The sequence below is a fragment of the Rhea pennata genome, chromosome 11, assembly GCF_028389875.1.
Source record: "Rhea pennata isolate bPtePen1 chromosome 11, bPtePen1.pri, whole genome shotgun sequence".
Taxonomy (NCBI): domain Eukaryota; kingdom Metazoa; phylum Chordata; class Aves; order Rheiformes; family Rheidae; genus Rhea; species Rhea pennata.
Window position 1 is genome coordinate 22,571,460 of NC_084673.1, and position 21,056 is coordinate 22,592,515.

At 43.0% G+C, this 21,056-nt stretch overlaps 1 protein-coding gene across 2 annotated transcripts; it reads right to left on the bottom strand.

The window, feature by feature from the left end:
* Window positions 1-209: 209 nt before the first annotated feature.
* On the bottom strand, window positions 210-21,029 carry VAMP7 (vesicle associated membrane protein 7). 2 transcript variants are annotated; one of them, XM_062584346.1, is made up of 8 exons: window positions 20,951-21,029; window positions 15,488-15,642; window positions 12,283-12,340; window positions 11,517-11,654; window positions 6,600-6,690; window positions 5,896-5,963; window positions 3,064-3,156; window positions 210-2,390 (listed from the first exon to the last, which is right to left on the bottom strand). In XM_062584346.1, the coding sequence occupies exons 2-8, from the start codon at window positions 15,631-15,633 to the stop codon at window positions 2,322-2,324; spliced, it is 663 nt and encodes a 220-aa protein (XP_062440330.1). In that variant the 5' UTR covers window positions 15,634-15,642; window positions 20,951-21,029; the 3' UTR covers window positions 210-2,321. The 2 variants fall into 2 exon arrangements, with proteins under 2 accessions (XP_062440330.1, XP_062440329.1); XM_062584345.1 differs by having other exon boundaries at window positions 15,488-15,646; window positions 20,951-21,020.
* Window positions 21,030-21,056: the final 27 nt, after the last annotated feature.

The following is a 21,056-nucleotide window of genomic DNA, read 5'->3' on the forward strand; positions in this document are numbered from 1 at the left end:
ACAGATTTGTGGTAATGGTACTTGAAAGCAGACTTTCTACAGGTGACTTCTCCAGAAGCCTTGCTGGGTGATACCAAGCTTGGACCTGTGTTGTTAAGAGTCCCATGCCCACAGCAACCAACTGCTTTGGAGCGCTAGCCAAGGGAGACTAGTTCCTACTGGCTGTCTACATCTAGCAGAAGATAAGCTTTCACAAAACTAAGGAAAGCTGCTTTCTCTACAGTAATTTTATTTAAACCAGGTTAACTTTGTTTTACACTAATGCCTCAGTGCATCATTTAAAAGGAGAGGAATTATTTTCTTTAAAAAGTGTTGTACATAAGACAAATTATAGAAATGAACACAGCAACAGTCCCTAAAACATGCACAATTGTACACTGAGCTGTGGGTGGCTGTATGAGTAACAAGGAAAAAATAAAGATGATTGTCTTCCACATCCTTTTCCAGATAAGCCATTTCAAGAGGACTGAAGTCTTTCTATGAGCTGTACATTGGACTAACAAAATAGAGAGATGCAAGTGACCACAATGCTGATCAAAAAAGTCACTGACACTTTTTGGATATCATGATCTGACTATTTTTTTGAATTGTAGCCTAGAAGACAAATCCAAGTAGCACAGGCTTACATGGGTACTCTTCAGCCAGCATCTGCCTGGAAACTCCAGAGTCAGTGTAGCACACACCAAGAAAAGGATATGGAAGAGCAGCAATTTTATTTCATTGCCCTACAAGCCCATGTCACACAGCTCAGAGAACCCACATAAGGAAAGAAGTTGCATGAACACTTATGTGGAGTCAAGATTACCTGACACCAACCAAGAGCAAGAGTTTAGCCACTGAATTAAGCCTCCCTTTCCTATGTCTGCACAGCTTCTATCCACCATTAGAAGCAAGCTACTTCTCTGGGCCAAAAAGATGCAGCTCCTTTTTAGATCACTGATGCTTTCATCAGATTTCAGTTGTTTCCATTTTGCATCTTGAAAATGAGCCTTAAGACATAAGACTTAAAAGGCTGTAAGCCACTCACACCCTCCAAGCAACAACAGCTTCTGATCCAGACAACCAGGACCTCAAACTACCATGGTGCCCTACTTCCTTGTGCAGCCCTTCTTTCCCAGGGCTGATAGGACAGAAATAAGGTGTCCACAATCTGTGGACACTAACCAAAGCAGTCAGAATTTTTGCCCCGTATTCCAATAGCAGCATACCATCAGGGGACCCAGACCTACATTTGGTTATTATTAGCCTTGGAGGTTTATTTCTTTAAGAAACAGTTGCAAGGTCCTCTGAAAAAGTAACTCACCAGACCAACAGAAAAAGTAACTGTGCATCAACTCCAGTGTGCTGTCCCTTCTCTGTACTTGGTTTTTAGCACAAACCTTCAGCACAAAAACAAGCAGGTGATACCTGACACCTTATCAAGCCAAATCAGACTGGCTCCCAGGTGTACCCCAACAAGTGATTACATTAGTATCAATTTTAGTTCACCCTCAAAATAAAGAGAAATGAGATGTGACAAAGCAGATACATTATTGCAGCCTTAGCCATATGCAACCATCTCCTTGACTGTAAGGATTTAGCTACAAATTAAGGAGGAGGCAGTGAGGATGAAAGAGGCCAAGTGTTGAGGTGACAAAACACCTTCTCCTACCAACTGCAGAACGACCTCCAGGAAAAGGGAGATTTCATACAGAAGCAGCACTTGCATCTTAGAGCACAAGCTTCTACCCAAAGCCTTTTTGTTACTACCAATATTGCACTGGTAACTTTGGGCTGTTGAACACTACAGAAGGGCTATACACTTCCACATACAGCCAGGGGTGCAGGGAGACAGCTGGATCTTACATCTGTAAGAAAGAAATCCACTCACATCCCATCTCTTCCCTCCCCCATTAGCTGGGCTCAACCCACCCTGAACTACTCTCAAGACAATCTTCATCAGTAGGACAGCTGCTAGTAATTCTGTTGTCCACTTAACACATTCACATGGAAGTGCAAAGCTGCATGTACATATGGGCAAGCATGCGCACACTTCAGAGCTGGCTGTACTGCCCACCCAGCTGAGAAGGTTGTAGTTTGGACAGAAGAACAAAAAAATTCCTTCAAGTAATTTAAAACAGCCCATTCTTGAGGTTACAGCTGCACAGAAGCAGGGACCAGTTGGGCCTGTTTGGGTTGGTAAGGCAAAAAAAGTCTGAAGTCCAGGAGGGATGGAAGAATGAGAAGGTGTCAGTAGTGAAAGATTAAGAGTTATTCTGTAGGTTGATTCTTCACACTCCTGTGATTCTCATCTTCAACTGACCAGCACCAGTTGCCTCCAATTACTTCTGCACACAGCTTGGCCATGCAAGCCCACCACAAGCAGCTGATACAATAATATAGATGATAACCTGGAAAAAGAAAACACTTGACCTCAGCAGAGCATTATACCTCTATTATTCAACTACCAATTTAGTCTGGCAATCAAGACAGGTTTGGAAACTCCACTTTCAACATCCTAAATAGCTTACTGAATGCCCTATAGCACATCATACCAATGCCTGTTCCTCCACATCCCTGCACAAAACAGGAATGAGAACTGTCCTCCAGCAAAATCCAGAGGGCCCAGTAGTGACAAACTACCTTACAATTACAATTCAGCACCCTTGGATGCTTTCGCCGTTCACATTTATTGCAGGTTTGAGGCACACCATCACATGAAAAAGCTACTTCCAAGTTAAGTAACAGGATACCAATAGGACTACAGCCTAAAAAGCCATTACAGAGTAACCATGAACTCAGTGTCATCACTTCTATTGGAGTTAGCAAGGCAGCTGTCCCTGACAGGTGCTTAGAGGCTAGGAAGAGTTTCCTGGAATGTTTTTCCTATTGCCTTAGCAAGCAAGGGTCACTGTGCCAGGCAGCCTGTCTCCTCACTTCATACAAAACCATCAACACACTTGTTTTGGAGCCAAGACTGATCCAGGGTTACAGCTGACTGCGTTCAGATCTAAAGACAGTAATATTACTGTCATTTTCAGATATTTAAGCCTTAAGAGGTAAGTTACTGTACTCCATACTTACAATTGATACAATGATGATTATGATGGTAAGCTTGAGATTCTTCATACACATGGCTCTAGCAAGGTTCCTGCTGGTAGTCTTGAAGGTGACTGACTAAAAAAAAAAAAAAAAAAACAGGTAGAACTATTTAACACCTGAACTTTTGCAAAAGAGGCTGCATCCCAAGAAGCTAGATGGAGGAGGAACAGAGTCTTTGCCAGCACTAGCTCCCCAGTAGCCTAAGCAGGCAATAATGTCACTAACAGGTGGGTGACTTCACTCAGTCAACTAAGCACTTGCATCCCCCCCCCCCTTTTTTTTTTTGAATAAGAACATGCTGACCTGCTACAGTAATCTCCTCCAGAGAGACTAGCTCCTGCAGTTACAGTAATATAAAACTGAATAGGCATTTCCTATGCTACTTTTAGGGGCAAGATAAAGATGAGGCGTAAGAATAAGTCCAGTAGCAGCTTGGCTTTATGCCTTCCCAAAGCCTTACACACAAAAAAACCTAAACGCAGGACATCACTAAGTCTGTTGGCTGCTCACAAGGATTAGTCTACCTTAAAGGAACCTTTGACTACTCATTTAAATTGCAAACTTTGGGGAATCGAAGTGTATGGTAATATTTAGGGAACTACTGATCTAACAACCAGTAACAAAAGCATTACACACAGCTTTACTACTGTAAATATACCTGCTAGAATGAGGCAGCTCATATTTCTACTTTCTAACAGTAGCTCCACTGGGGGTTAAGATGACAAGCCCTTTAATACTAGAAAATGTCTCAGTATTTGGGCTTGCTGTTCTTTATGGTAAGCTTGTGCTTGTCCTGTTCTGACAGTCTTTTCTGTCTCCTGTAATTTTCCCCATTCAAAACAGGCTTTGGTCACCAAGTGACCTCGAACATCCACCAGGCTCCTAAGTATTAGTGCAACTGTTTTCCACATGCTCTCCCTGAACAGCTTATGCAATGAGGTAACTGCCCAGAGAAAGGCTGCAAGATCCAGGTCAGGCCAACTCAACAGCACGCTCTGCTGGTTACTTCCAAGTTCTGTGGCATATTCTCTACCACCCCTCCAGACTACTTCAGACAAGGTCACACCAGACAGAACTGCATTACTAAGAACTGCATTTTCTACTTAAAGCAGACTCTCAGGCTCAGTCCCTGTCTGAAGTTTGGAAGCACTTCTCTTGCTCAGCTGTGCAGTTTCCTAAATGTGGGAGCAGATTGCTGAATACTTACACCCAATTATCCTAGTTCAGAGAACGTAACAGCATACTACACATCTCAGTCCAGATTCTTCCATCCTAGTTCATCCAGAGGACAAGCTACTAGCTTTGCTTGATGTAGCTATCTTAAGTCCTCTCTCCCAAAAGAAAATCCTTGCAATTGTCTCTGGGAGGATTTAATTGCCTTGTAGATGCTCTCAACATCAGGCTATGAAAAAATTCAGACTAGAAGCGCATTTATTTTCTGCATGGTTTCTAAGAACAAACATTCCCTAGAACAGTACATATGACTCCAGCCTTACTGCTGAAGGGATTCCAGGTGCTTTTTCCTAAGGCCTAATATTGCCACCACCTGTGAAAGCACTAAGAACCACCTACCATGCCTGGTTTACAAGGTTTCAAATTACCTGGATAACAGTGAGACTAGCAGGAAAGAGGTAGCACTTCCTCTTTCAACTCCATTTTGGCAGAGAAACAAGTGGGCCTGTTCAGATCAGCCTCCACCCCTGCCCTAAGAATAGGTGTAGGCACATGCTTCAGGAAGAAGCCTCTGGAGCTTCAGTAAGCAAACTTGCCTGCCTGAAGCCTTGTTTAAAAATCTGATAGCTGGAGGACAGTATTCCCTACTGAGTAGTTCAGGCATCTCCATTGCAACTCTCAAGCATGAATATTTTTTGCCAGCTCAAAGATGCTTAGATCTCCACAAGCCCCATGGAAGGTATACAGGCAGTTCAATGGGTTCAAGATTGCCTTCCAAGGGCCGGGTGCCAAAGGCATTAGGCACCAAGCCAGGATTCTGTGAAGGAAGATGCTTAGTCAGCTCTAGAGGTTCAAAAGAAAAAAGATTTCAGAGTACAGGCCACTTCACTAGATAGCAAATACAAAACTCAATTTACATTTTAATTAAAACAAACTTCAATCTTTTGTCCCTTAAAAAGAGCTGATTTGTTCCACCTAGACTCCCTAGGTTCTAGAGCTTCAAGGAGTATTTTTATCATCTGCACTTTCTCTTCTTGGTTAAGAGAGCAGCACTGCAGGTTAAAAGGTTTCCAGTTCATCTGTGTCAAGCTGACTTCAGAAGTTTTAATTATGTTCCATTCTTCATCTGGAATTGTAGGAAGCTAAGGTTTTTCCCCTTTGCTATGCCACAAAAAACAAAAAAACCCACCACACCCCTCAAAAAACCCACCAGTTTCCACAAGCAATGTGGTAGCCCAGATGTTGGTTGTAGCAAACAGGCTAGTTGAAGGAGGTTTTTAAAAGTAGCTGGAAGCCAGCTGAGCTGGTCCCTGGGAACACAGCATTTTGCCAGCTGTGCATCCTAGTATTTAGCAGCCACTCACAATCATATCAGCACTGGAAGGATAGGGAGCAAAATGCATGGGAAGCCTTTTATCATTCTATTAAGAAGCTGCAAGACTAGGATGCAGCTTGTTTAAACACCTGCATGGAAGGAGCCATAAGACAGGACTTGTTTGACACAGAGTGGTATTACCCTTGAATCTAGGTGCTTCAGCATCTGCTCTGTTTGAAAGCACCTCTAGGGCTGAGTCTTGGCATCCACTGCCCACCAACATAACTGATGTAGTACTACTATTTTAAGCTCTTCCCCCAACTTACCGAATCCACAAGATTTTCTGTTTTATCAATCAGCAACTCCAGCTTCTCCCCTCTTTGTGCCACTAGGTCTGGAAAAGAAGAATCCAGATCAGTAGGTAGAATCCCAGTGCAAAGGGCCACTTCCATTACCCAAGTCCAAATGTAAGCCAGAAGCCCTTGGCAACAGGCTTTGTTACTTAAAATTGTCATCAGCCTTTCAGATTTTACCAGGCAACAGCCCTTAAGGAACAGTCTCATGTCACCCAGGCCACATTTTGGGAAAAGTCTCATTCAATGTCAATCAATTCCAGATCTAGCCTTCTGTTTCAGGTGAGCAGACTTGTCCAAACTTGAATTCAGAGTCCTATCTGACAGACTGAGTTACCAAGTAGCATTCTCCTCACAGCAGTTCTCATCAGGCCAAAGTGACAAAGAGACCAAGCCTGAAGCACGTTGCATCCTACCAGGCTGTGGAAGTTCACAAATGTTGCTCCTCACCCCTATGTGTTGAATTTAGTTGAGGGTGGCACAAGTAGCAGCTTGCAAACTCAGAGCTTTTATATGTACCATGATATATTTACATGTCAGTAACCCCCTACCCCTTTTTTTTAATTACATGAAGACATCAGGCTAGACTCATCAGCTGTGCTCCTGATAACTCTCCCTGCAGGACTGCCATCCCAGGCCTGAAGGAACTCTGCATGCATGACAAAAGCCCCAAATACCTATGTTCCGAACCATGATTCCTTTAAGTTCATCGACTTGGGCTTGCGTCTCTGCCACCTGGTCAGTACCCTTGCTCTCTGAATGGTATTTCTGTAACAAACAAACAGTCAGTGAATGCAGGGATCCCTGGCATAGGAGGACCTTAAGAGGATAAAAAGGGGGGATTCATAGTCACTACAGATCGGCACAGAGGCCACAAGTTTGAGGTATTTAGAAGTGGGTAGGAGACTCAGAAGCAAGTTCCAGGTCACTTTCCGGTCACACATGCCTATCTGCTCCTGCAGTGCAGAAGCTGCACATTAGCCATGTATCTACAGCTTCCAGAGCACCCAGAACCAATGGTCACTTTTTAAAGTTTAAGCAATTGGCAGCAGTGCACAGCAAAGGACAGTTAGGACTACTTGCTGGATGTGAGTCACTAAATCCCTGGGCTACAGTCACTCCAGTTCTCACGCATCACTGTTGCCTTCAAAAAAGTTAAAAGCTCTTCACAATCTTCTCGACATATTAAGAGTCCCACAATTTCACAACAAAGACAGAATGCAGGTATCTCTATTACGAGAATGTTAAGAGGGAACCTTGGCAAAGTTGAGCAGGGCCCATGAACTGGAAACACCAAACCAGGCAACGTCTGAGATGGTCAGGAGTCAGGCTGATGCATACTAGGCTAACCTAGGGAGATATACCTAGACTAGATCCACTTGGAAGGAAACAACCTTCCAGCTACAGCCTGTACTTAAGTAGCTTCGCAGGTAATTCAGTCCCTCTGGTGCATTACAGCAAGTGGAAAGAGAGGCAGATGCCCCAGTGATGTGATTTGCTCAAGTTCTGTATCAGTTAAGCTCATCTGTCTGCTTGTCAGATACCTACATTATAACCCACTCTGTTCTGTAACCTCACAGAAGAAAGCTAACACAGACATTACTGTGACTCCTCTCCCTTAAATTCTCTTCTCTTCAGAGAAGAGAAGTTGGTCAAGAACTGTTCTTCCTGCGCAAACGAATCTCAGGCAATTACATGGTTCAGGTTGGTAAGTGGAGGTAGTACTAGCCAACATTCCCAGGTTATGAGGAGCCTTACAATCAGCTGCAGAATCAAAGGAAGCAAACTGAGATAAAGCCAGTATTGGATAAGTTCTACTAGTAAAGGACTGATTAAGTTATTGCTCAGCATAGGCCCTTCCTGGTCAAGCATCTCTCATCAGTACTCTACCGCCTTGCTCTCTTCAAGTGGCCTTCATCCAGGGATATAGGTCTCTAGCAAAACTCAGAGTTAAGCTTTTGCTTTGTTCTGCACTTGTAGCCACTGTATTCACATCTGGTGGAGACCTTCCTGGAGCATCTGTGTTTTAATAACAGTCAGAAGAGACTTGGTGAGAACAGGGGCCAGGACCAGATTAAGTGTTTGTACGTCATGATCACCCAAGTGACTACTTGCACCATTTTTTTTCTGAATCAGTTCAGCTGCATCCATTTCTGACAACATGGAATATGAGTATATAAATGCTGTTAGAGCAGTAGAGACTTTCACTTTAATGAAAGCAACAGCTTCTTTGAACTTTGTACTCAGTGTGTGTTTTTTTTTTTTAAAAAAAAACAGTTTCAGAACTGGCATGTTAAAGCTAGTCATCAGTTTTATTGGAAATTCAACCCTCTTTCAGCATGACTTATGATGCACTTAGTAGTAGCATAGTCTCAGAACTGCTAGATGATCTCTTCCTCCATGCTCACTGTCACTAGTTAAACTGGAGTTACAGGAATCATCTAGATAAATCCTGTTCTTGCACTACATGAAACGTCTGATCAGCAGGGCTCTAATCTCAGCAAGTTTTAAAGCCATTTCAGAGAACAGCTTTGTCATTGCTTGACTTGTTACCCAATGCTTGGATTTCTATCAATATGCAAGAGCTAAAAGGTAGCCAGCTCTACTCAGAGTGCTTTAAGAAATGAAAAGACTTGGGATTTTTAGCAGAATATCACATCATGGCTTTGAAGACTGCCTGGCTGTTCTGATAAGGCAATTTAAGCTCGCTCCGGCCACTGAATCGTTCACATTTTGACAAGTCATCACTTCATATGGTTTCAATTTCTGCATATCAAAGTCTGGTGGAGACTGAAAAGACTTGGTCCTATCGCAGATAGGGAGCTAATCTAATTTATTATGCACAATCCTTTGGGCCCTTCTGGACCCACGCTGACATTGTTATTCATTGCTGTGTCTGCTGCGTAAGCCAAGGAACAGTCTCTGCAGTGAACTAAGCGCAACTCTGAGCTCCAAGTCACCTCCAATAAGTCACCGCTTCCTCTGGCAGTCATCTGACCGAACTAACTTTGACCAATATACACATCCAGCAGAAACAGTGCAAATGCAAGTGCTTCCTTCTCTTCCCCTAGTTTCTCTCCCCCATCCGCAACTCCTGACTTCACCCTATACCTCAAAATACAATTATTACTGTTGGAGTGTTATAAAACTTGCAGTTTCCTCACTCACAGGAAGGAGCATGCATGCTCATGGTCACCAGCAGCAGAAGACCTCTAAACCCACACCTGGAATATCAAACCTGTCATTTTCAGTAGAACAGGTAAAAAGCCAAGCCATTTGTGAAGAGTGGTAACAGCACTAACGTGCTCACTAGCCATAATGGAGCAAATTAAGAACCAGCTGCATCATATGTACAGCTCAGGTTGTAGCTGCCTCAAATACAACCTGCGTAAAAGCCCCAAAAGCCAATATTCCAAGGCCATCTTACATTTAATTTAAAGGTGGTCAAGAAATTTAATGTTGCTCAGGTAATTATGAGATTAACTTTGGAGTCAATGAAGGACTTCAAGAATATGACTCAAATTTTAAATAGAGTTCAAAACACTTTCCTGGGGACTACGCAGACTCTAGATCTTGCACAGTAATGAAGATTTGATCGTGAGTCACGGGGCAGTTTTTTATTCCTCCTCTATTTTCTATCTGACTTTGCTTAATGTGACATTACAGCTAGCAGCCAGGAACAGGCCTGTCCTTTTCCACAGGCCTATTTTCCTTGCAGGTACTGAAATTACAGCACAACAGTCCAAGCACCAAGGAGAAATGCAAACCACAATATTCTCACTGCATTAAGAGCTTGTATTTAAACAGCAGTCCAGTCCCAGTGCTGGGGCAACGGCCTTCTGCCTTTCTTCCTCGTCTTCTCCATAAAACCACACACAAAAAACCTCACTGAAGCAGGGCAGCATGCTGTCTGCAGACTCCTGAGTGTACTCAGGTTACACATCAAGCCAACAGTGCATTAACAACTGTCTGAAATACATCTCATCTCACTTCATAAAGGGCCGTATGCAAAGTCTATGGTGCACACTGACATACCCCAGAAGCTTTATCCATCTGTATTCTTGCATTGCTGTGAATACAAGACAGAAAGCAATACAACTTTATTTTAATTTCTCCTGTCTGGCAGCTCTGTGCCTTGTCACATCTCAAACATAAGTAGTGAGCAAAGCAGTTTTGCTGTATCAGATTCCTGTAACAAAGTGAGCAGGTAGCTCCTCAGCACTTAAGTCTGATATTGATTTAGCCCAGCCCACCTTCTCCTTCAGAAATCCAAGAAGGGATCCAGATTAGCTAAAGTGTTCTGAAATCTGGAGATTTCTTAAAAAGATTTACAGTATTTGCATTATGGCATCATTATGGTACATACCATAATGATGACATTTACAACACAGCTTTAATTGAGCTATTAGTCCGTTGTGTCAGACGACACAAGTCTGATCACATCAGGACAGCAGAGCCACTCCATCCCACCTACTGTGAGCTAACACGCCGCACTGCCAAAGGGAAACCTTGGACAGATTACTGCCTTTGACACCACAGAAGATGGCTGTTGCTACAACTCAGCCAGAACATCAGCCTGTCCCTGTACCAGCTCATTACTTGTTTCCAGAATGCAACCACACTGGTGAAGCAACAGAGCCATTCTTGCAAAGACTACAGAGCCAGAATCCAGCATCATCATAAGCACCATTACAGCCTCAATCAAAAACAATTAGTTGACAGTGAAATATTTGGAGGGGGGGAAAGAGGATGGGCAGGTCCAGGTCAAATCTCAACTCTGATAGTACGACATAACTGACAATTCATTTATCCTCCTGAGTTCTTATCTTAGGAATGGAAATACTTGGAAGCTGTGCAAGACAGCTGGGGAGTCTATCATGGTTCCGCATACAGTACCTGCCTGGAATTTAACCCAGTTTTCTTCCCTCCTGAACAGTAAGTAGCACCACAAGCACGCTCTATTACACTCCAGTTTGCCACTGAAATTACTATGAAGTAAGAGGGGAAGAAGCAGCAAGAGGCAGTTTGTGATTACTAAATACTGAAGTCTTGAAATTCAGTTTAACAGAAGTAACACTATGCTTTTATCCAGATCTGCAAGACAGTTATGTTAAACTGGACTGGGCAGTCAACCTGGAACTAGGTTTGACACTTCAAATGTTATCTTTAAGATTTAATCTCAACTGAAAGGGGGCAGGGCATCAGTCTGCAGGAAGGTGAAGCCAGCATTCGATTCCCTCAAGAGGTAAGTTCCCTTAAGTTCAGCTGTTCCACAAGCAGAGATTCTGGAAGTACAAGGAATCTAACTTGCTACACACATGGAACACATACCATCATCAATACATAAGTTCACAGTACAGCTTTGCAACTCCCTGGTTTGAACAGGGAGTGCATTCACTATTAATCCCAAACCATTTTCATTACTGAAGCAATGAAATGGCTCAGCTCTAGGCAAAGTTTGGCAAAACCACCAGCTCCCCCTGCTTTATATCTAGACTCAGCTTGGCACTTGGGTTCTAAATGAGAAAAATACAAGTAGACTTTATGAGAAGAAGTCTGGGTTATTAGAGAAATTGTTTCACAACAGATCTCACCAGCTGGGCAGCTAAGACACTCGAGAACTCGCTGTTCATAGCATATGGAAGGGCTGTCTGCGCTCTTGAGCCATATGTAGTCTGAAACCTCTTCTTTATTTCATTCAGGAAGTTGAAGGCTCTAGATCGTTCAAAGTCCTGGAAGAAAGAGAGCACATTCACACCAAACATCACTAGAGTTAGCTAGAACTACATCAAGACACAGGGCTGTTAGATAACGAAATGTAGAGAGTATGTAGCCAATTTTAGAGAAACTGATTATCAGTTCTCAACAGGCATGCTGTGCATAACAGACTGAACTGCTTATCTTGTGGTTTTAATGGCAAACAGATTTTAATCCCAGCTTCCTGGACATTCACTGGCAGCAGACATTATTGGAGTATACTGTGTACTAATCCTACATCTCTCAAGGGAGGGAAAAGTTTTTCCTTCAACACTTCCAGAATTGAGGAGTACTGCCCATCTTCAACTGATGATTAAAGACTAATCACTACATATAGATTTTACTGTACTGGGACTGCTGAGAGACTATGCCAAAATAAGAGCTTAATCTCAAAGCTAACTATTCAAAAGCATTTGAGTTTCAGGCTTAGACTCTGGAGGTGTGTTCTTGTTTGTATCAATTACATGCAGTAGCTTCAATGGAAAAAAAAAAAAAGGAATCTCAGATTAGCACCCATTACTGACTTTCACTGACACAGATTTTAAAAAAAAGCTAACACTTGCAGAGAGCCTCTGTGGGCAAGAGCTGTACCAAAATACTTACATCATCTGTGATGCAGAGGTATATAATCCTGTCTTGGCAAATGTAATGAAACAGGTAACTGCAAAGAGAAAGGACAAGCCATTTGGAGCTGCCACACGACTAATCTTGTAGAAGGCACTACTCTCTGTGAGGCCTTAGAGGCTAAGAAGTAGAGGACCAAATTCCAGTTACCATACAGGAAATCACGTAGATGCCATAAGTGATGCCCAACCATCTTTGCTCAGGTGCATCTGGATTCCTGTGAGCTATATTGGAAGAGAGACCACCTACTCGTTAAAGAATCACTGGCCTCAAGTCACTCAGATATTCCAGATTTAGCAATAGCTTTATGGGACATTAATTCCGAAGTGACTTCAGTTCCACATTCCACCAGCTACTTACTTGTAGAAACAAAAGTCCTGATGGGGATCCCAGAGATAACATTCATGTCTAACCCTAACCTATGAGTATACAAACATCCATACACTAGTCAACGTGCAACATTATCTGTAGCTGCAGGGATTGACAACATTAATACTTTGATAAACCTTGTTCATACAGTAGCTTGCTTCTTTAGTCTTGTTTGTATGACTGCAGCGTTGAACTGCCTTTGTTTTCATCGCAGAAGTGATAGAAGACCAACCAGACCACAAAATGAATAGAACAATAATCACATTAAACTGGCTCAAAGCACACAGCTAGGTTAACCGTTCAGAAAGATGACTGATTGTGTCAACAGAACACAGATGTTAGTTAAATGCTACTATCCTGAGAGAAAACAGTCCAAACCAGTTCAAACCAATGGCCTCTCCTCAAAGTAAACAGCCTCAACTCAGACACAGATAAACCCAAACCAGAACTGATGCAAGTATTTTAGCTCAACTCAACTTAGCTGTTGCCCTTTTCTTATATTGTCCCACTATTTGACTCAAGTCAGTGAGGTATTCTTCTGGCTAGTACATCAGGACAGAATAGAAGTTGCAAAAAAGACCACACGAATACTTCAAAAGCACCGTATGTCTGCTCACTTTGAGATTTGCAGACCTCCAGAAGTTTTCTAGTAAGCATGGGGACCATTTTACAAACTCCGGGATAAAAGCAAGCTAACATACATGCTGCACAGTAATTGCTTTGTAGAGACCAGAGGGCTCTGTGCAGTAGTTTTCAAACTCAGGCTTAGCATTATACAGGTAACTGAATACTTGAAATAAGGCTCAAGAGGACGTTGAAAAGTATAACTTGCTGTCTCAAAGGTCTGTTCTCATGAGAAAGGCTCCTTATCTACAACTATTGCCACTCCTTACTGGAAGGAAGGAAGCAAAGCTTATCAGAAACCATCTGAAAGGATACCCAGGGATATGTGGAAGAACCTAAACAGCAGAGACAGAATATCCCCAAGAACTTCAGATGCCAGAGGGCTAGTTTTGCTTGGAGATTTTATAAAGACTCAGGAAGTCTTCCTAAAAGCATTTGTTAAATAGAGTACAAATTCAAGTTCCTCCGCACCCCCACATTACAGAATTAAAGCAACAGTACTAGACATGCAGGTAATAGGGTAAATTTCTAACTTATAGGCTGGGGCCCTGGCAAGGCAGAAAGATCCCTGAAATCATACAGGCAGGAAGAACAACTCTGAGCTCACTCAGCTTCTCAGTTTCAATCACCTCTCCAGGCATCGCAATTGGGTGTAGGGAGAGAGAAGGGCATTCTGCAAGTTAAAACCTTGCTTTCCCACAGCAGGAAGACAATTCCTGCTCCAAAGTGTGCATGCATGTGCATAAGTATCTAACCCCCTTCCCAGATAGATGAACTCTGGGAACTTTTTCTTCACCTCTTCCAGAGGGAAGGCTGGACAGACATATTCTAACAAAAAAGATAGTTTCTAAGCATTTGGACAGCAAACACCAATAGGAAACTTGTCAGAAGACACTAGTTTTAGCAGAAGTGCTCTATGCTAAGCTTAATGTCCAGAGCTGCAGAACACCACCAGTATATTCTAGGAACACTGCGCAGACCAGAAGAAACGTATTATGAACAGCAGTGATCTTTTTGCCACATTTGTTGTGGAAACATTCAGTAATGAGCAAAATAGTACATTTCATCCATAGAATGCTTTGCAAGCGTAAACACACATTACTGCCTCTCAGTGCTCCCAAAGAGCAATAGCCTCTATCACAACTCAAATTTTCATCTATAAAAATGCACTATAGCACTCCTAAAACTCAACTCTGTAGTTAGCTGAATATATTCAAGGAAAAGATATAAAGCAGAAGACTACCATGCCCTTAAAATACACTAGGGAAAAAAAAACAAAAAACAGAAAAACAAACAAAAAAAAAAAAAAACCAACCAGCATCCAGAGAAGCTTAAACCATGAAGCCGGCAGCCTCTTCGTAAAACTTCTCAGGGATTCTTAGCACTCCCAAACCAGGGAAAGGTGCAGGAAGACTATCCATCAACAGCATTTTTACATCCAAGTTCTTGTCAGTGAAGTAGACAAGTATTATATGTTTTCAAATCTTAAGGCAGCAAAACAGCTTTTTAACACAACAGGTTGAACAACATTGAGAACCCAACCACAATGCTAATTCCGAAGCCAGAGCTGAAGTGGAATCCAAGACTTCTAAATTACTCTTCCTTCCACAGTTCTTTTAATTTGCACACCAGCACACTGGTGTGGCAAGTTGGTATAGTCTCAAGAGATGCTATATTAAAGCTATCATTTCATCCACTTTGATCAGGACTACTCAGAGATCTGTAAAAGCCTGGGAAAAAATGCTTCTGTCTGACTGGATTTGTGGTAGCTCAGGGTCACTCTACAAGATATATGGCAACATGACTTATTTTAGAAGAACCACAAGTAATCTGAGAGAGGCAACATCTTTACCCAAAGCTATGTCCGAGCCTCAAAAGCCAGTAAAGACTCCACAAGCCAAATTGCAAGAACCCATCAAGAACTCCAATAGCTTCCAACGTCCATAGCAGAATGTTTTCCAATTCATTTTGGAAACTGTATCCAGTTAGAAAATTTGACTTCATTTCAACACTTACTACTTTAACTCAAGTCTTAGTTATCTTGCAAAATCTGGGGAAGTAAGTAGCTATTGAGCTACTGCATGTGCAGTCAGTATACTAACATCTAAATGTGTTGTAAAGAACTAAAGCAGGCTAGACTCCCATTGTATGTTCAAATCTTTCCTCCTATTTCCAGAGAAGCATTACTCACTTTCCATGAGAATAGGTCAGTTTGTTGTTTTCAGATGGTATCTTGGACAGAATCTGCTCTGTCACCTCCAGGAAGTTTCCTCCACACCAGGCATGTTTGGCAAGGATGGTGGTGCCCCTTGCAACAACAGCAAACAGGATAGCCATGGCTTCACACTATCTGGAATTAATTAAAAAAGTGTTAGGCTTGTATTATTTGGCAGAGAATGTATTACAGTCTTAATTGTATTCTCTCAATTCCCAGCATAGTAAGATAGAGGCATAAACACATTCAATACTTTTACCATTATCAGCAAGCCATCTTCCTGTTCTCTCACTTCCTCTTTTAGGTCATGTTCAGGGTGACACTAACCTCTGCACTAACCTCTAGAAGGTGTTTTTTGTAACTACAAGGTGTCCTGCAGTCAGTGATCCCATAACTAGATTCATCTACAGAAATCTGGATTTTTAAATTTTAGTATATTTTCAGCTCTTCTGACCCTTCAGATTTTGCTTGCTTCTCTTTGAAGAAATCGCCTGCAGCCAGCAAGCTACAGTCCAGAAAGAAAGCAACCATCTTGCAAGTATGTTAACAGGAATTAATTATACAGACACATCCAACATCCATAACACATGACTTCAGTTTGATGGTAATCAGAACTAAGACACTCTTAAAACTGAAGTAGAAAAGCCACCACCTGCTTAGAGTCACACCATATACATCCACTTCTTATGGTCTAGAGATATTACCGAGTGTGCATTGTTCTAAGACTTCTGTAAAAGTACATAATCTGCATTTTTCAAAGCAAGACTGCACACTTGCAAACTGATTATCTACAGTCATACATTGTTTACACAAGGTGACATTCTCGCATATGTATCAAACTGCACAGATTACCGAACACAAGGGCTTGAGGGGTGGAGTTCTGTAAAGTCTCCAGAGATGGAAAAAATGCATGCTATCATATAGAGGGCACATTTAATCATCTCAGGCATCACATTAATCTGCTCACAAATTCAAGATTTAAAATGCAAAACCACATGTCAGGTTGCAGTTGTGATATCTGCTCAATTTCTGTATATCCATAAGCCTCTTTTCTGCTTAGAGAAGACTTAGACTTCTGACCCTGCAAGAAAATCTTATTTTTTACTTTGCAGTTGATACTGCCTATCTTGTTTTGTGTCTAGAAACCTCCACATTCTAGCTGGGAGATTATACAGCTATTTCAATGCAGCTGAGTAAATTGGAAGCTTCTCTACAGATCAACACAACAGCAGCAAAGCAATGGTTTAGCTTTAAGATCCAAAGACTGCTTGCAGAAAGCCCACAGACGTTGCCTAGTCAGCCTTTCTACCCATTTGGCATTGATCAAAATGACTTCTTGATCTTAGTAAGGCATTCTGTACCAACAGCCAATCCTACCAAGCACTGTACAGACAGATCTTCCTGAAGATCTTTCAATTTAATCTGATGTACAATACAGCAATAAAAGAAACACAGCAATAAAGGAAAAGGTGAAGTAGGAAGTGCAGAACTGTTAACAAGACCATGAAGTTACAATACAGTCGCTACTGCACTGTCTTCACTGCTGTAACACTCATGGTTCTTTTTAAATCAGGCAGAACTTGACAGCTTCAGGCTTGGCCAGTGGTCAGACAACTTCCCAGAGGCACAAGAGCTCAACAAGGCAAAAGAATAAACTTATGGACTTACTCAGAAGACACTCCACGACTATGCCACAACTTCTAACTCAGAGCTATGTGAGAGCACTGAGGTATTCAGAACTGGCATTACAAAAGGGAAGAGAAGGTAAAGAATTAATCTCACAACAAGTAAAGCAGAGAGCGTAATAAAAGCTCTCAAAGGACACTGCTTCAGAGTAGAAGACCCAACCAAACCTCCAGAAAGACAGCTGACGGGGGCAGATCACAGCAATAGTAAGAGGGAAGAAAGAACACAAAGCCTCATACCATTCAGACAAATTCTCAGACAAGTTGTTCTCCTTCACTCTTTCTGACTGGTCAGACAACAGAAGAGCATCTAACCAAAGGGCGGAAGGAAGCACCAGAGCACTCAGCAGCAGTCCCCTTCAAACACATTTTCTTCTTTCACTTCCTCCCAGCTTAAAGCTGGCACTCTTCAGACCTGTTCACGTGCCCTTTCTACCAAGGACAGGGGAAGTCTCCCTTGTGCTGCTTTGCACTGCTTGACTGAGCACAGATACTCCTGTGCTCTAATATCCTTCCACTGAAGGAGGAAGTGGACACAGTACTTTTAAGTTGCTGTAGCAGCCACAAGCTGACAGCAGAGGAGAAAAAGTAGTCCGATTCCAGGGATATTTTGCTGCTTTTGGTCTTAACCTACTCCCAGCTCTCCAAAGCACATTGCTAAAGACAGACAAGCCTGACTTCAGTGCTCTATGCCAAGACTCACCTAGCTTTAATTAAACACAAGCTGAATAAATCAGTAATCACAGCTCTCCCTCCACCACCCTGAAAAGACTGAAAGCTGATATACACAGCACTGTGGGTCAAATATGAGCATCTGGATAAGGAAATAAACAGAAGTAGGGATTACTCCAAACTAAGCCATAAAGAAATAAATAGTTTCTTGGAACCTTCCTGAAGGAACCACCTTTACGTGAATAAGTTGAAGCAGAAGAGAAGCCAAGCCACACAGATCCAACAAGTTTATAGACAAATATGAAACAAAGTTAGACCTTGCATAACTCAAGTTAAAGGCTTATCACACCAGAGACAAGAGCAGCCCAGCAGCTGATTCTGATCTTGCAAAAAGAACCTCACAGCCTCCAAAAGCATACAGCTGCTATGTAACTGTTGCTGGTTTCTCCTGATTAAAGAGAGAGCAGCTTATTCTTCCATCTAATAAGGACACAGGGAAAGAGCACAAGCATCTTTCCTTCAAAAAATAAATAATATCTGTGGAGGAAAAGGAGCATAAGTGTCACAGCTACCCACAACAACTAAGTCTATACAAGTTCAAACTGTTCACCTATCCTTTACTTCCTCTAAATTCCTGTAAATAATTAAAGCCAGAAGCGTGAACTACACAAAACATACTTCATTTTGTTTTCTACTCACTCAACACCTCTTCAGCAGAGTACTAAACTCTTCAGGAGCTATCAACAGTGCTTCTTCTACCAGCAAGGAACTGCTAGGGAGCACAAGTCTAAGTATTTGCAACAAGGATTACAACAGCACACTGGTCTGCAGCAATACTAACCGAAACAAGAGAAGTTAATAAAACTGTCTGATCAGAGCCCTTGAGGTAGTCTGCAATGTTTTGGCCAGTCCAGCAACTTAACTAGAATAGTGACCTAATGTTATACCAGAGGTTGACACAGCCAAGGATAAACAAATATGATTAAGCCTCTCAAGCAATCAGGTGATTGACAAATCAAGAAACCAGTCTTTTCACACAGAAATCAAAGAGGACCAATATAAAAGACCATTTGTTATAAAAATCCCACAGGGAAAAAAAACACAGGTACACATCATCTGTAAAGGATCAGCAGTTTGCCAAACAGCAAGTAATCACAGAACTACAGAGCCCACACAAGCACACAGATACCTTAATTCTTGAAATGAAAAACCTCTAAGTTCAAATGGAGGATTCTGAAGTCGCTGCCACAACTTTTAAGAATCTCCATCCTTTCAATTAAGGCTATTTGTAGAACTCTTACTGGCAAGTTAAGAGTTCTACAGGGCTGTTACCAACAGGACACAAGAAAGATGATGCCAGCTGAGACTTTAGAAGCTAATCCAGACAACTTCACCAAAAGATCAGTAAATTGGCCCTGCAATCCTGCATCAGCAGAGAAAGCAGCTGGCTGAATTCAGTTCTCAGCCTTACTGAGTAGCCAACAGCTTCCTTTCTCTCAGCTCCACTGGAAGTAGATTAAATGAAGTAAAACAGACTAATGAGCATATTTCTCTCTAAGCAGTGTCTCATCCAGCTCTAAAAGATAACATAAGCATCTCTTCCTACAAAAAATAAAGTCTATTAAGCTGCTAGAGAACATCTTTCCTCAGAAGTTACAAATAAGTCCAAAATTATATCCATTGAAATAAACTACTTCACCTCTCCATATAACCTAGAAATCGCAGTGTCTGTTTAAACTTATGATACTTAGTGGCTGAAAATAACCATGAGCAAGCCTTCCTAAAGGACAATTTGAACTCACTCAGAAATCCCAGGCAGGCCTTGCATCAATATGCTCCAAGGCTGGTGGGAAAGGGAAGGGGAAAAAAAGCTGTATTCCTCATCCCCACCCAGAAAACAACAGACCCCCAAACCTCCTTAAAGCTGTGCCCAAAGCATCAGGTAGCCTATCGTTTTCAAGTGAAATGAAGAAACAGAACATGTTTGTTGTTCTGACTTTACTGAAGACCAAGAATAAACTGTCTGATGGTAGCTAAGATGCTTAGGCAAGAAGTCAACCCATAGAAACTGCACCCATTCTCTATCACTGTGCAGTGCTGCCCTTACCAGCAAGAGGGGACTCACCAGTGCTTCTGACCAAAACATTCAAAGCTTCAGTACTAAGTGCTGGAGGAAATTACTGCTTATATTTCCAGAAACACACGGTACAGAAGGGGTCTCACATTACTACTGGCTTTAAACTTGAAAAAAGTTTAGGTGTTGCAACTCTGCAACTTGCAAGCTGCCTGGCTGCAATAAATAATAAAAAAATCATTTAAATACAGTGACTCCATCAGAAAGCAGTCTAGACTTCCCTTTAACCCTTCCTTGGCTTCTCCAAGTTATTATTTCTTTTCTTCCTTTTTAAAAATAGCTTGGGGATCTCCCAACCATTCATCCAAGAGCTTATTTGTTCATTTCAAGCCCACAAAGCACAGGTTTCATGCACTAATTTAACGTAAGTTTAGTTTCTCTACACACACAGCTTACTCCAGTTATCTCTTCTGGTTCATCACCAGACAAGTCATTAGCCAAGACTAAACCAGTTTCTCTTCCAGGCCCGTGACCTTTTCCAGAAGGCAACATCACATGTTTGACAAGAGCGGTAAAGAACCGCTAGGACCGCAGCTCGCTAACAGGGTGAGGTGCAGCCCCGAGGATGAGTACCGGCCGCCCCCCCCCGCCCCGGCCTCGGCCTCCTGGCACACGCACGGCTGCACGCTATTCACCAGCGCCCAGCCTTCAAGGCGCTCCCGAGCCCAGGAGCTGAGCTGCACCAGCAGCGCGCACCCCGGGGGCGGTTCACCGCAAGGGGCAGTCGCTGGGGCAGCCCCCCTCGCGGCCCCGGGACGGGACGGGAGGCGCCGCCCGCCGGCCCCCGCATCGCTCACGGGGCCTAGGCCGGGCGGGGCGCAGCGCGGCCCCGTAACGCGCCCAGGGCCTCCCCAGCGGGCTCCGCTCCGACCCACCCGCCCGCAGCCCCCCCACCCCGCGAGGCGGGTGCCGGGCCGGGCCTTTTCCCCCACCCCCGGCCCCGCTCACCGCCCAGCGCGGACAGGGCGCCGCGCTCGCAGGCGCCTCCGCCCGCCGCGCTCTTATCCGCCCTGCGCCCGCCCCGCCCCGCCCCGTCGCGCGGTGCGGCGCGGCA

Bases quoted from the DNA above. Each gene is read 5' to 3' on its own strand.
- VAMP7 (XM_062584346.1), bottom strand. From the start codon at position 15,633: ATGGCTATCCTGTTTGCTGTTGTTGCAAGGGGCACCACCATCCTTGCC. The intron at 11,655-12,282 runs GTAAGTATTTTG...TCTTTCTTCCAG, and splicing joins ACCTCTGCATCACAGATGAT to GACTTTGAACGATCTAGAGC. The intron at 3,157-5,895 runs GTAAGTTGGGGG...TTTTTTTTTTAG, and splicing joins CAGAAAATCTTGTGGATTCG to TCAGTCACCTTCAAGACTAC.